At 48.7% G+C, this 15,214-nt stretch overlaps 1 protein-coding gene across 2 annotated transcripts in view; it reads left to right on the top strand.

Annotated features, from left to right (window-relative positions):
- The window catches only part of COL5A3 (collagen type V alpha 3 chain), a 546,803-nt gene that overhangs the window by 526,297 nt on the left and 5,292 nt on the right, over positions 1-15,214 (top strand). For both annotated transcript variants that reach the window (XM_069231786.1, XM_069231785.1), the window contains 2 exons: positions 1,105-1,173; positions 2,034-2,267. In XM_069231786.1, coding sequence (XP_069087887.1) covers positions 1,105-1,173; positions 2,034-2,267 — 303 coding nt within the window. The remainder of the gene's footprint in view (positions 1-1,104; positions 1,174-2,033; positions 2,268-15,214) is intronic.

Below are 15,214 nucleotides of genomic sequence, written 5' to 3'. Positions count from 1 at the left end.
GCAAATCGCAGCATAGTAAATCACCTTGCTGCACTGTGTCACAGGGAAAGGTAAGGAATTTGTTGTATTTATCCCAGTATGGAGCATTCCTGTCCTTTTACCCAGTGTTGGCACACATTGAGCTGCCCAGCACCAACGCAGGCGCCCTTGCACCTTGGTGCAAGGGTGCCTCTGTTGCATGTGGGATTGTTTTTGTACAGGAAGAAGCACTTTCCTGCACATAAACAACCCTCTGAGGCGTGTTCCTCTTTCTATGTGTGCTGCAGAATGCAGCACACATAGAGAGTGGTAAAACGCAGAGAAATAAAAATACTTTTCATCGTTACATCTCACCTGGGGAGGGGGTATGTTTATGCCACTTTTCCAGGTCTACCACAATTTTATGGATGTTGCGTGAGAACACCCACGCAACACCCATGGAACGCTTCCCTTGTGCAGAGTAAGGCAACACAGCGATTTGTGCTGCTTTGCTTTACTCAAGATTTATTAAACCACACAGGGCCATACAAGATGGCCTTGTGTGGCTTTATGAATTTCATTTTGGGTTTAGTCGCTCTTGCATCACGTTACACAGTGCAACCCCGCTCATAAACACGCCCTTCTGTGTTGGGGCTATTGTTACTTTTTTCTGGAAGAATAAATTCCATCATTGGGAGTTTGTTTTAGCGGAACAAAATGTTTGCTCTGTATGTATTTTAAGTATGGCATAGACTTGGCGAAGGATCAGTGTATGGCAAGCTCGGATCTCTAAATCTGTGAGGCGATCATCTGCCAGGGGGACAGAGGCCATAACCTCAGCTGATCTAATGTGCGTCTACTAGTCCAGTCACTTTTTCATTTTCAAAGAAATCCTTCATCCTCATTATATTTTTGTAATATTGGCTTACATGAAAGTTCCACTAATATAATAATAGCACACATACTGTTGATCCAATTGGCTTAGTTATGTACAGAGGATATCAGTTGTTCACTCTCAACGTAAGTGTGCTTATTGCTTAATGTGACATATGTTCAAATTAGCCTGTTATGTATTGGAAGGTTGAATTGCAGCCCGCCATCTTGAAAGGAGGAATCTAACAGTGTCCTGGCTCTCTTTGTTATCAGGTCAAACTTGCTTCCTGGACCAGGGACAAGCCAGGGAACTGGTACAGCACATTTAAACGTGGCAGACAGGTACATTGCAATGACTTCTTCTGTTAAGAATAATAGTAACTTGCTCTAGCAAATCACAGCACTTCTGCCATTTGTTAGCAATACAAATTGCAGATGTTACTGATACTCAAACGTCGTTATATAAATGACCATTTTGAATTATCAATAATATTTTAAATATAGGTTTTCTAATGTTTTTCTTTTATTTTGATATGCTGTATTATGCCAATCAAGCCAATCTGTAGCCGTTTCAAGGTGTACTGTCGTGAAAATCGTGACTTGTGTTAATGGATATTCATGTGTGTACTGTGCACTTTATTTTATGGTTAGTTAGTCAGTTCAGAGAAAAACAGACAAGTGCGTACAGTTTGACTCCTGATTTGTGTTCTGCCCCAATGTCCCTGAATAGAGGATAAGTGGTAGTGATGAGAGTGAATGGTCGTTAGTGGCGTGAGATGAGAATAAGGGGAAATGCTCATTCTTACGGAAAAGCTTGCATAGATGTTGCACTTTTCAGCTTTTTTCTGAATAATACTTTATTTGGCTGTTTTTCCAAGGTTAATTTAATGAGATGGCGGGGGGTTGGGACCAGAGACACCCAAAAATATCATCTGAACCTAGGTAGGGGTGGCAGGAATTTAGACATTGGAGTGATGATCAAAATCTGAGAGTACCCACAAGGGCAATGTTTCACTCAGGCCTCAAATATTGACATCTGTTGATGGGCATCCCCCCTGCATTACTGATATCCTTGCAAAATGCTGCTCTCATCCTTATGTAAAAGTGTAGCTTTTGTGTTTGCTGAAAAATAAGGAGTAGCATGTTCTGAGCACACAAGAAAGAAATTTGTAGTCTCAAACGAAATCTCTTTGTTGTCATAGTTCTTTTACTTAGATGCTGATGGCAATCCAGTGCACATTGTTCAGTTGACCTTCTTGAAACTACTGAGTGCTACCGTACAGCAGAACTTTACCTACCACTGTCAGCATTCAGCAGCATGGTACGACTCCACCACAGATAGCTATGAGAGGTCCTTGAAGTTCATGGGAGCAAACGATGAAGAGTTGTCCTACACCAAGTCACCAGACATCAAGGCCCTTTACGATGGCTGCCAGGTATGGGTCTGTTTTATTATCCTAACTTTATCCCTTGTAACAGAAATTTTTAGAGGTTTGTAAAGCACTGTACCGCCATGATTACACCCTCAAAGTTCATAGTGGTGTTGTAAGGAAATGGGTGTACTATATGGCAAAACTCGGGGCTTTGTCATGCAGTGCCCTCACATTTATCTCCTTGGGTCCAGTCACAGTTATTCACTCAATCCTCAGCTCAACCCATTGGTAGATATGGCACAAAGCAGCAAGGCTTAGCAGAGGAACAACATGTAAAGCATTTAACAACACAAAATAAGGGGGCATGGCTTGGATGGGCAAGATGGCAGGCGCAAGTTAATGGAGCTACATGGTGGGGCCCCGATCCAGTGATCTTCTTAATGCTGTGTGGAGCGTGAGACTGGAGCTTATGGGGCGCTGGACGGGCCACTCGTGAGGTGGCTTGATACACCAGGAGCTGTGCTGGCGCGGCCGCGGTCCACGCGGTAAGAAGACGCGCATCGGCCCTTAAGAGGAGCCCTCTCCTGCAACCAATGTGGGTGGATGGCATGGACCAGATGCACCTGCATCACCATGACGGCTGGTCCCAGGTGGGACTGAATAGATTGGCCCCGCTTGCCCTTGTGAGTGGGTGAGGAGCTGGTGGAGTGCGTCACTGGGTAGAGAGCTGCGAGCGTATACCTGAGAGCGTTGCTTCTCCCCGCGCTGCCTCCGCCAGCTGTGCATGGTGTGCAGGCCCTTACAGGTGGGTCGACGGACCAATGCAATTTGAGGCTCTGTCCTACCTACCTCCTCCCTGTCTCCTGCCTTGCTGACTGGCCCACTGTTGAGGAGACTGAGGCCTTGAGTTGATACTGAGCTGCTGCCCCTCCCCCCGACTCGGCTGTGAACTTGATCGTGCTGGGGGCCCGCACTAGAGTTGCATGTGTGAGGGGCCCCCGGTTAAGTAAGAATCGCGTGTGGCTGTGATGTCACAAGAGAGACCCTGTTGATTGGAGGCAGCTGAGGAGCGCATCTCGGATGCTGTGGCTTGGATGCTCATTTAATCAATGGCCCTATTATTACTCTCTTATAATCGGGCCCCTGGAACAGTGGATACCACCGGTTGACCGACCCACCTGCCTAACACGCTTTTGCTGTCAAGCGTGAACTGTGCCTTACCACCTGCTTGCTCTGCTATCGCACTGGTGTAGGCCGCCTCATCGACAAGCTTGCAAACTCACAACTTAATTGCCCCTGGCGCGGCAGTTGGCCTTATGCATATGTGAAGGAGGGTTCACCTCCTGGATCCGTCTTTGGGGGGCTGCTCGTGCTGCTGCACAGTGGGACCCGCTCACCGCGCACGCAAGCAGGCCCCCCTGGGCGACAAACACCTGATGGCCTGTCCATGTGGATGCAGAGCCCTACAGTGTCTCAATGAGCCTGGCACTTCTAAACCATGGCCCAACAGACATGGACCGTCTACTTAAGAGTGTAACTCTAGACACTGACATCAGCAAGCTGGATTCAGTGCTGACAGCGGTGGAATGCATCAGGGCCTCACTGGATCAGGCCCATACCTCGCTCAAGGGTAAGATTGACAAAGTAGCTAGCGCTCTAACTCTGCTCCACGCTGATCACCGTAAACTGGCAGACAAGAGCCATTCTCTGGAGACTCGCCTCCAAAAAATCACCCCATGCTGGAGCGCCGAGCAGAGGACACTGAAAGACGTTCCAGTAGGAACAATCTCCGTGTCGTGGGTCTCCCAGAGGGCATGGAGGGCACAGATGTGGTCGCCTATGCCCCTAATTGGCTTAGAACGCTGGTTCCTGTGGACACACTGACATCTTTCTTCTCAGTGGAGCGTGCCCACTGGGTCCTGACCAGGGCTAGACCACTGATCATGGGGACTTGCCCATTCATTATCCGTCTTTTGTACTTCGTGAGCAGAGACAGCATTTTGCCGGAGGTGTGATCGCTCCCAACACTTCAAGTAGCCAATATGCAATTCATGATGTTCCAAGACTACACCATCGCTGTGCAAAAGCAGCGAGTGTCCTTCCTGTCAGTGAAGCGCAAACTCCATACCCTCTATCCATCTTACTCCCTTCTCTTCCCGGCCAAGTTGCGCGGAGTGCACCATGGAAAAATGCACTTCTTCAACACTCCGGACAATGCTTGGAAGTGGTTGGAGTCCACAAGTCTGAGTGGCCAACAAGAGGCATCTGTAGAGAGTCCCACATTAGAAAACTCTCAATCCCGCAGGCGGAGAAGTCGCAAGCGACGTAGAACACCCCGCCACCTCCGGATGCTTTGCATGGTCCCGACTTCAAGCAGATCATACTGGAACGCCGGCAGGCATTAAAGACAGTGGCAGCTATCAGTAAATCACCGACCACACCTGACCCAGAGCCGGAGCTGGCAAATTCTGACGCTGAAATTGGCTCCCACGCTGACTTGCTTTCGGATGCCAGCTCACCGGCTCTTCCTGTTGTAACACCTCAAACTGAAGACAACATCCTCTGACTAGCCTTGCCTAATGTGGTTGGACACTGCAGTCCATTGTCAGGAATGTGCTGCTGTTGTACAGAGAATTTAGCAGGAAGTGCGATGTTACATGTTCTACTTTCCCCTCACGTGGTCCAGTGGGGCACGGCTGTGTCGTGCTGCTTTTCACAGTTGCTTGGGCAGTTATAGCGAGCTCCCATATGACCTGTTTAGGGCCATGCTGGACGCCATTCGACACATACATTCGCCTCCCAAGTCGTCAATATGTTCGGGGCCCCCACCTTCTTGGGCTCACAGGTTGCCATCCGGTCACCTCCCCTCACATCTTACCTGTTAGCAGACCCTTCCCGCTCACATTGGTGATGCCAATGGGTACTTTTTTGTTTTCTTAGTTTAGGTGGATACCGGTTGTCCCTCTGCTCTGATGACATTGTACACTTTTATTGTTAAGATAGCAGTCAGTTCTGCACTGCGCAAGTTAAGTTTTGGTTGGAGTTTGGGGTCCCCTCACTTTTGCCCGTCTCCTCTGCGCCCTTCCCGGCGGCCCTGCGAGTCTGACCCCACTGGGCCCTGAGGTCTAGGGCAATTCTTACAATCCACCCAGCATGTTCTCCACCAACATCCTGACATGGAATGTGCATGACATTCTGTTAGAAATAGGGTTTCTGGTTGGCTAGGGTATGCACCTCAGCCAGGCAGAACTTACCCACTCTAGTCAGGGCAAGGGAGTTACACGTCCAAGATAACCCCTGCTCACTCCCTTGGTAGCTTGGCACGAGCAGTCAGGCATAACCCAGAGGCAATGTGTAAAGCGTTTGCACAACACACGTGACGCAATATCCCCACCACAAAGGAAACACAACACCAGATTATATGAAAATATACTGTATTGTACAGAAGGCAATTATCAGACCAAACATCACATATCAGTACTATCGTGCTACCTTAGCAGTTGTCAGAACGTTACACATTAGTTACTCTGCAACCTAGCAGTAGTCACACATAACACACAGGTTACTCAGTATTCTGCAACATAAGCAGTAGTCAGGAAAACACGTTATTACATCACAGCACTTGTCATAAGAATATCATAAAATGCCCATAGTAGGAACATTAGAAAACATATGGCAAGTTAGAAAAACATATTAGCAAGCACGTCCATAAAAGGAACATTTGCATACACATATGTAAAAACATTAAACGCAGGTAAGTAATATATGAATCAAACAAAAGTCTGTAGAAAGAACTTTGGATTGCAACTATATTGGTCCTTTAAACAGTACCTGGTTGGATGAAGGCACCTCCAGTGCCTAGAAGGCAAAAAATGGGGCCCCTGGCGCTCCTATGCGCAAAACGGGGGCTTCCCTTATACTCTGGGGTCAGAGGAGGGCGACATGCACCTCCTCTCTTTTATAGACAGGCCCCTCCGTGGACCGTGATTACTGGGGGCCCACCAGGGCCACAACCGGCCCTCACGAGGGGGGCCAAAGCCAGCAAAAACAACTTAGGGCAGGAGGGGGGCACCACGCACCCCCTCCGGTTTAATGACAGGCCCCTCCCGGGACCTGCGATCTCTGGGGGCCCCCCCAGGCCTCCACTGGCCCTTCCACCAAGGGGGGGGGGCCACAATAATGCCCGTTTTACCTAACAGTAGAAAAGGAGCGTCCTGCTCCTAACGCAGAGGCCAGGGGGAAGGGGGCACTCCCCGCGCCTTCCCCTGGTCCTGCCGTGAAGCCACAAGAAGATCAGACCCCTCCTGGGGCCCGAGCAGACACTCGCCTGCACCCGATGCAGTGCGCGAGTGTTCTTCCAGCTTCCCGGGCCACTTCGGTGATCTTATTTAAAGGGGCACAATGCAGCAAGGAGCCTACGAACTCCCAAGGCTCCATAAGCACGCTGCAATCAGCGCTATGGCAGCCGCAACTACAGAGAAGCACCCCTCGTGAAGAAATGGATGCAGGGGTCAGGGGCCACAGCACCCTGCCCCTGGGGAGCAGAATCTTAGGACAAGGTCCTCAGGGGGAGGGCCCAGCTACAGGCCAGCACAAGGGAAAGGCAGCAAGTGGCAAGTCCTTCACAGTGACCAGGCAGGTCACAGGTCAGCGCAGCAGCAGCAGTCCATGGCGGTTCCTGGTGAGTCCTTTCAGCCTTTGGTGTCCAGTTCCAAGATGATTCCAAGAGTCTCCAAATTGTGGGGAAAATTCCCCTGTACTTATAGTCAGTTCTTACAGTGTTTTACAATGGTAGGGAGAGGAGGTTCCAGCCAGTTACAACTGGTTCTGGGAGTGCCCCCTCTCTCCTTTCAGCACAGGCTCCAAACATCAGTGGGGGGTTAACGACCCAACTGTGGGAGGCCAGGGCACAGTCTTTACAAATGCAGGTGTGCCCTGCCTCTCCCTTCTCTCAGCCCAGGAAGACTATTCAGTATGCAGATGCACCTCTGTGACACCTCCACCTTCCCTGTGTACAGGCTGTCTGAAAAGTATGCACAAAGCCCCAACTGTCACTCTGCCCAGACGTGGATTGGAGTCAAGCTGCAAAACACCAGAGTCATAAGCACAGATAAATGTGCACTTTCTAGAAGTGGCATTTCTGTGATAGTAATAAAAAATACACCCACACCAGTAAGCAGCATTTATTATCACCATCACAACCATACCAAACACGCCTACGCTACCCCTCATAAATCAGACAATACCCCTTAAACATAAGGCAGGGCATTTCTAATGCAATCCTATAAGAAGGCAGCACTCACAGCAGTGAGACACCAATTAGGCTGTTTGTCACTACCAGGACAGGCCACGCAACTTGGCACATGTCCTGCCTTTCTACATACATGGCACCCTGCCCATAGGGCTAGCTAGGGCATACCTTAGGGGTGACTTACATGTAGTAAAAGGGGAGTTCTGGGCCTGGCAAATAAATTTAGATGCCAGGTCCCTGTGGCAGAAAACTGCGCACACAGGCCCTGCGCTAGCAGGCCTGAGACAGGTTTGAAAGTCTACTTCAGTGGGTGGCGCAAGCAGCGCTGCAGGCCCAATAGTGGTATTTAATTTACAGGCCCTGGGTTTAGAGATACCACTGTACAAGAGACTTATAGGTAAATTAAATATGCCAATTAGGTATAAGCCAATCATACCAACTTTAGATGGGAGAGCACCTGCACTTTAGCACTGGTCAGCAGTGATAAAGTGCTCAGAGTCCTAGAGCCAACAGCGAGAGGTCAGAAAAACCAGGAGGAAGGAGGCAAAAAGACTGGGGATGACCCTGCGTAAGACAAAAAGTCCAACACATTCACACACCAGTGTGCAGATATTCCATGTACTCATACCTTAGGAGACACTTAATTCATATAGCACTCTTACAGGAAACCCACCTCATGCACCTATAGGCTGTGCAGTTGAGGAGGTGATGGCAAGGGCAGCTGTTTGTGACTAACTGCTCTACCTATGCCAGGGGAGCCTAGACCTGGGTTCACCCAGGCACTCCGTTTGTGGCTGACGCCTATGAAATTGATACTGAGGGGCGTTATGTGTTGGTGCGCGGACAACTGCAGGGCAGGATGATATTATTGGGATCCATTTATGCACCAAATGTGGACCAGGCTTCTGTTCTCAGCAGACTCTCTGATCCTCTCTCTACATGGAGTGACCTCCCCTGGCTGCTGGGAGGAGACTTTAATAGTGTCCTGGACCTTCAGTTGGACCGCTCCTTCACCCGATGCCTGCTGCACCCGCAGTGACCGCTGCACATGCTATGCGAGAGTGGCTTGAACACTGGCAGCTGCTGGATTTTTGGCGCCAGCGTAATCCAGATGCTAGAGAATACTCATTCTTCTCAGCCCCACATCAGCTTCATGTGAGACTTGACAGATTTCTATGTACTCCCAACCTGGACTCTGTGGTCTTAGGGACGGATTACCTAAGCCGCACTCACTCTGATCACAACCCACTTTTCCTGCGGCTGGAATGGGACATATCTCTCCCTGTAATCCCCACATGTAGCCTGCGTCCTGAGCTACTAGAGAACACTGCATTCAGGGCATCCCTAGACAAAGCGATCTCTGAGTATTTTGAACTCAATGCTGACTCCACCTTGTCGACTCTCACTGAATGGGAAGCGTTCAAGGTCTTTATACGAGGGCATTGTTTGGGTGGGCAGTGGAGCGTGCGCAGATCTGTTGAGCAGGACCTGGTTCGGGTGGAAAAATCCCTTCTCATATACGAACAGAGGGTCATACACTCCCCCACGGCCGCTTCGGAGTTAGCAACTGCTTGGGTGGAGCATGTGTCAATACTGAAAGGCTAAGTTGTTTAAACCGTGCAGCAAATTCGGCCCACACACATGCTGCGGCTGACCTGTTAGGTAGACTATTGGCCTAGCTGACCCGTCAGGACCAGGATCATGGCCCTGTGATAGTGCTGCGCTCGGCGCTGGGCGTACTGCTCCATGCTCCAGGTGAGATACATACTGAGTTCACCCAATACTAAATGGCGTTATATCGCTCCTCTGTGGTGGCTACCTCAGCTGACTATAATGAATTCTTCTCCCTCAAGACACTTCCATGTCTGACAGATGGGCAGTGTGAGGAGCTGGATGTACCTCTAGTGCTCCTTGAACTGCAAGACAGTATCCGTGAGCTGACTACGGGCAAAACGCTGGGCCCTGATGCCCGTCCGTCAGAATTCTATACAGCGTTCTCCTCTGCCATTGCCTCTCGCCTTCTCGGCCTATACGAGGAGTCACTAAGAACCACGACCCCACCTGCATCACAGCAGGAGGCACTGTTGGTATTGCTCCCCAAACCTGGTAAAGATCCGCTGATGCTGGGCTCTTACAGAAACCTTGCCATGTTAAACACTGATTACAACATTTTGGCCAAAACTTTGGCGTCACGATTAATGCCCCTAGTACACCAACTGGTACATCTGGACCAAAACGGATTTGTGCCAGACCGTAACACGTCCTTGAATATCAGGCATCTATTCAGGGTCATGAAGCACTCTACTCGAGACTGGCCCCAGGTGGGCTGCCTAGTGCTTGACCTTGAAAAAGCCTTTGACTCCCTGGAGAGGCTCTATCTGTTCAAGGCATTGTGGCACTTTGGACTTGGCCCCCACCTGACGAGACTGCTGAATACTCAACCACAGCTCAGGGTTAAGATTGGTGCAAACATCTCTGACCCCATTGAAGTGGGCAGAGGGACCCGGCAGGATTGTCCCCTCTCTCTGTTATTATTCTTCCTTGCCATGGAGCCTTTGGCAATCAAACTTCGCCAGAGGGGGCTAGCCTGGGGCATCCCGTTGGGAGATGGCACCCATGTTGTCTCCTTATACGCGGACAACCTCCTTTTATATTTCAGGGACATTATGAACATCCCAGCTGACATTACAGATATCCTACAAAATCTTGCCGCACTTTCTGGCCTGCGGGTCAACTGTGCCAAGTCATGTCTTTTTCCTTTCGCACCTGACACGCCTGACCCAGGTATCTACTTGTCCGGAATGCCTACCCCTTGGCAGCTTACTTCGTTCCGTTACCTGGGCATTAACATATTTCATGCGGACGATGACTTGCATGAGGGCAACCTTAAACGGGCGGTGACCTCCATTAGAACCCAGAAGACATTCTGGCAAACTCTGCCCCTCTCTGTGATGGGTAGAATAGCTCTCCTAAAAATGGTAGTTCTCCCCCGGCTGCTCTATTATTTCACTAATTTACCCTACTATGTCCCAACTAAATTGCTTTGGAAGCTGGAGACTAGAACCAGAGATTTTTTTTAGGGTAAGGGCTGCTGCAGAGTGGCACTGCGTGAGATGTACCTGTCCCTTGATAGGGGAGGCCTGGCGGTTCAGAATGTGGAGCAGTACTATCTAGCCTCCCAGCTTCAATGGGGGGCCGATGGCTATGTGGCGGACAACTGGCGGACACGGTGACTAAAGCGCCGCCCTGGACAATGCTCAAAATCGTACACCTTTTTCACCCTCTTACAAGAGCAAAGCAGCCTGAATCGCCCTTGCTGGGTGTGGCAGGTCAATGCTACTACAAGAGCCTCTACCTCACACGCTCCAGCACCCCCTACGCACCTGCTGTGGCGTTGCTGGGCACGCCACATGGCTTGCACCACACTAGCAGCGCTGAGCTGGGACTCTGGCATGCAGCAGAGAGCCACACATTAGGCAACCTTTACGAAGAGGGCAAACTTATTCCATTCCCCACGCTGGCGGCGGAGATGGGTCTGTCCACAGGACAATTCTTGCTGCACAGCTCCCTGATAGCAACGTTGAGGAGGCACTGGGGGAACATAACAACTGAACTGCCAATACACCTACTACTGCAATATATGCACGTCATGGGGCAAGGTAGACACCTAATGCGATGTCTTACAGATGCCCTCCATTCACACGCGGTTCATAATTGTGCTGTGCTGCATACCAGATGGGAGGCAGATATGAACGGGCCTTGTTCCGACACTACATGGGCTGCAATACTGTCTAGCCACACTAACATCCCCTGTAACTCTAGGTTCCACCTCATCCATTTTTAAATTCTTCACAGGGCCTATCTTACGCCGGCCACCATAAACAAATACTACCAGCAGTTAAATGCAGCATGCCCCCCTTGTGCGCTGGCGGTAGCGGATGTACTTCACATGCTTTGGTCCTGTCCCTCTCTTGGTGCCTACTGGTGTGGCGTAGCGACACCACTGTCGGACTGCACGTCACGCCCATTCCTGTCCACATGGGAAGCTTGTCTGCTGGGGCTATACCCCAGGAGCAAGAGACACAAAGCCTTGTCGAGATTTATTGACCTTGGGCTCCTAGCCACTAGACATCTCTTTACCAGGGGTTGGAAAGCCACATCCCTACCTACATTAACGGCATTGGAGAACTCCTTTGTAGTGTGGGCGGAGGTGAAGGGAGTGGCACTGTGCAGGGAGAACAACATGGGTCTCTGGAAGTACTCCTTGGCCATTATTTGGGAGGTGATGCTTGATAAACTGAGGGAGATGAAGCAATCATCGAACTTGGGTACCACTGTGCCAATTGACAGATAGCCATCCACTGATTGACATGTCTGTACATAGGGACTGGATGTTGCAATCATTATACTGCTTGCACGCTGTCTTTGTTCTGGCTTGGGGGGACCGCCTTGACGGGGGGAGAGATGCACCTCCTGCAAGTAGTCAGAAATAGATGATGGATGCATGAGATATGCTAGGATCAGGTGGGGCTTCACTAGGGTGTGGGTGCTCGAAACAGACTCCAAGTTGTTATCTGTTCTTTGTTATCTCTCTGTTAATGCACTACAGTTATGCTGACTCTCCACCTTGAAGCATAGTTGAATGGTGAAGCTGCCTGAAATGCAATGGCCCTCCAAGACATTCTGTATTGTACTGTGACTTTGCATTTAAAGCTAAAACAATAAAAAGATTCAAGCAAAAAAAAAAAAAACACAAAATAAGAAAGTCATCAAACAAGAAAGAGACACAACAACAATTTTTTAAAAAAATAGAGCATATTTATATGAATTTTTATAGCCCTTGATGACTGAAATCCACGAGAGGGTTCCTGGAGATGTACATTTTTGAAAGCATTAAAGAATTAAAACATCAAACGCAAACAAGCATTGGCAAGTCAAAACTTTGCATACTTTTGCAAACCTTGTAAAAGTTTAATACACTGAGCTTGGCGACTCTGACCCGAGTCGGGATACCCACATCTGACAGTACAGAGATCTAGGAGTCTAGAAAGGAAACTTTGGACAGTTACCTGGCCACCAGAGCATCTTTGAAGCGAGTTCCAAACTTTACAGGACAACTGCCCTTGACTTCTATGGAGTGTACCTGATGCTGAAGGATGCAGGCTTAAGGATGCATAATGCATGTCTCAGATGCCGTGTGGCCCATGAGTGTGAAGTTTGGTTGAGTCCCCGGTCCACAGGCGAGTGCGGGCGAATCCAGCCATGAATCTAAGGATCCCACAAGGTCCTCAATGCAGGGGTCAAAGGAATGCAGATTCAGACCGTCTGTTCTTGCAACACAGTAGTTTTGGTGCCAACTTTTAGTGGGGCTAGTGTCCCTTGGGGTGAATGGATCTGGTCACAACCAACACCCACAGATCCAGGTGCCACTTTTGGCTATTCCCACATTGTCTGTCGAAGTGCCCGGTGTCAGGTAGTGGCAAAACAGCTGCAGTGGCTATTAGAGATGAGGTTTAGGCTCTTCCAGTCTTAATGTCCCCATTGCCATTCTGGGAGGGCAGCCAACTGACCTTGGAGTCTCTGCTTTTGATTGAGGCCAGGAATCACTGTTCCCCAAGTCAGGCACACATAATAGGATCCAAACTCCACTAGCCAAAAGTGCAGCAGGTGCAATCGCTTCAGTGTTGCAGCCTCTCTTTGTGTGGTTCCAATGGGGGCAGAATTGTCTTCTTCTCGTCCTTGGTAAAAATCCAGCAAGTACTGAAGTCTTGGGTGCTGTGGTGCCCATTGGATCCCAGTAAGATGCCGCAAGGGGACAAACCGGTCACTAGCCATATGGCTAGTAGGTCTCCTCCTACCTCATTTCACAGTTCCTGTGATGTGTGGCATCTGGCTATCCCATAGTGTAGCTTGCATTCCACAACCGACATGGCTGAAGTCTTCCTCAAGTGTGAAGACCTCAGTAGCCCACTCCTGGGTGTGTGGCTACCATGGGCAGTACACTCATGGAAAACTGGTTCTTACATTGGTTTTCCCTCCATTAGCCCTGGCTCTGCCCTGTCCAGGGGGAACAAAGGGCTTCCTGTGCGGGAATGTTCTCATAGTGGCCCTTTAAAGGTGGATTCACCCTTTGATGCCTGCCTTTCGGGTTAATACCCTTTGCAGCCCATCCTGTGGGTGATGATTGCCCCTTTAGTGTGGCAACAGCTTTTGTTCTCAGCCAAGGAGTTGTTCACATATCTCCCCAAGTGGGTGGAAACCTGTCTCAGTCCCTGTTCCTCTGTGAAGCCACTGGACTAGCTAAGTCAAAGGTATGACAACTTTCGCAAAAGTGGCCAGCATTAAAGTGGACATAAATTTTAACTGCACCATTGAGTCACATTTGATTTCCCCTTTAATTTTATTACCTTACTTGTTAGGGTAAGGTAGCTTCTGTCAGTAGTTAGACACATTGAAGTGCCAACCATTAATTTTGCAATTACATAATAATGCTATTAACCATTTGCAGCAAAAATCAGTACTTTAGAGCTTTGCTGCGTAGACATACAAGGAAACATAAGACTATCTTAACAATATACAGCCCCTTGCCATAGGGCTTCATAGGCCTGCCATAGAGGAGTTTTACATATATAGCTATGGGACTTGAAGGTATTTGATAATACTGCTAATGGCAAAGTCAGGTGTGCAGTACATGCACAGCCTCTTCAGTCTGCAATGGCAGCTGAAAGTCATTTTTTTCACTTTGTCGCACACAGAGTGGCACAACTAACACCACAGCTCTTGTGTGGACAGCCAGCCTTACATGCCCTTGGTACCTGGGTACCATACATTAGGGACTTATAAGTAAGACAGCACATGCCAATTGTGGGTATCCAATTCAACATAATACTTTAGAAAATGAAAAAACACTGGCAATGAAGTCTGGAAAGCAGGCCTCAGTGCACTCTCACAGTCGAAAACCAGCAGCTAGTAGTCCAAAAAGTGGCAAAAGGCTGGGGGACAACCCGCAAAAAGCCTGTTTTGTTACCGCTGTACATCTGGGACATGCATAATTACAAACAAATAACATGCCCCAGGCTAGTCACCAAAAAGAAATGCAGCATCAACAAATGGCAACAAGCATTCAGTGAAATTTCCCAGGTAGCAAATGGTCCTTCAGAGGGATATTCATTGTATAAAAATGTTGTCATTAATCAAATAAAGAATCCACATCTTGAAGAAGGTTTTCAGATCTCATTCACTAAAGTCCTACTTTCGGATTTTTTCATCCCTTCCTTTGATGACAAAGACAGATAATCAGCTAATAGGGCAATTACAATGAGTGAACTCTCAAACTAATAAAGGTCAAAACAACTTAACGGGCTAAAATGTTATCTATGTTCAAAACATCATTAACCGAATTACCAGAGAACTTCGACACACCCTGGAGCTACCCCGAAGGGAAGAGTCCACTTATGTGATTTTCTTACGTAGTCCTTAGTTGTGCTTTCTCTGGGTCACGGTGTCCAACTAAAATAAAACAGGAGGATGTGATCATGCGATTGTTGGAAATGTATCATCAATTGCAATTTTTTCTGTAGCAGACCACAATCTCCAAAATTTCTTTAAGCATACATATCTTTGCTGCTCCAAAAGAAGTGAAATGCTCAAGATTCTATGACTACCATCCCGAGGAGAAGGGAAAAATGAAAGACTTTGAGAAAAGTTCAAAAATCGAAGAAAATGGAATGCGAACTTATGAGGAAATTAGCTAAAAGTT

The sequence above is a fragment of the Pleurodeles waltl genome, chromosome 4_2, assembly GCF_031143425.1.
Source record: "Pleurodeles waltl isolate 20211129_DDA chromosome 4_2, aPleWal1.hap1.20221129, whole genome shotgun sequence".
NCBI lineage: Eukaryota > Metazoa > Chordata > Amphibia > Caudata > Salamandridae > Pleurodeles > Pleurodeles waltl.
The sequence above is the reverse complement of the archived record's forward strand: the minus strand, read 5'-3'. Positions and strand labels throughout refer to the sequence as shown.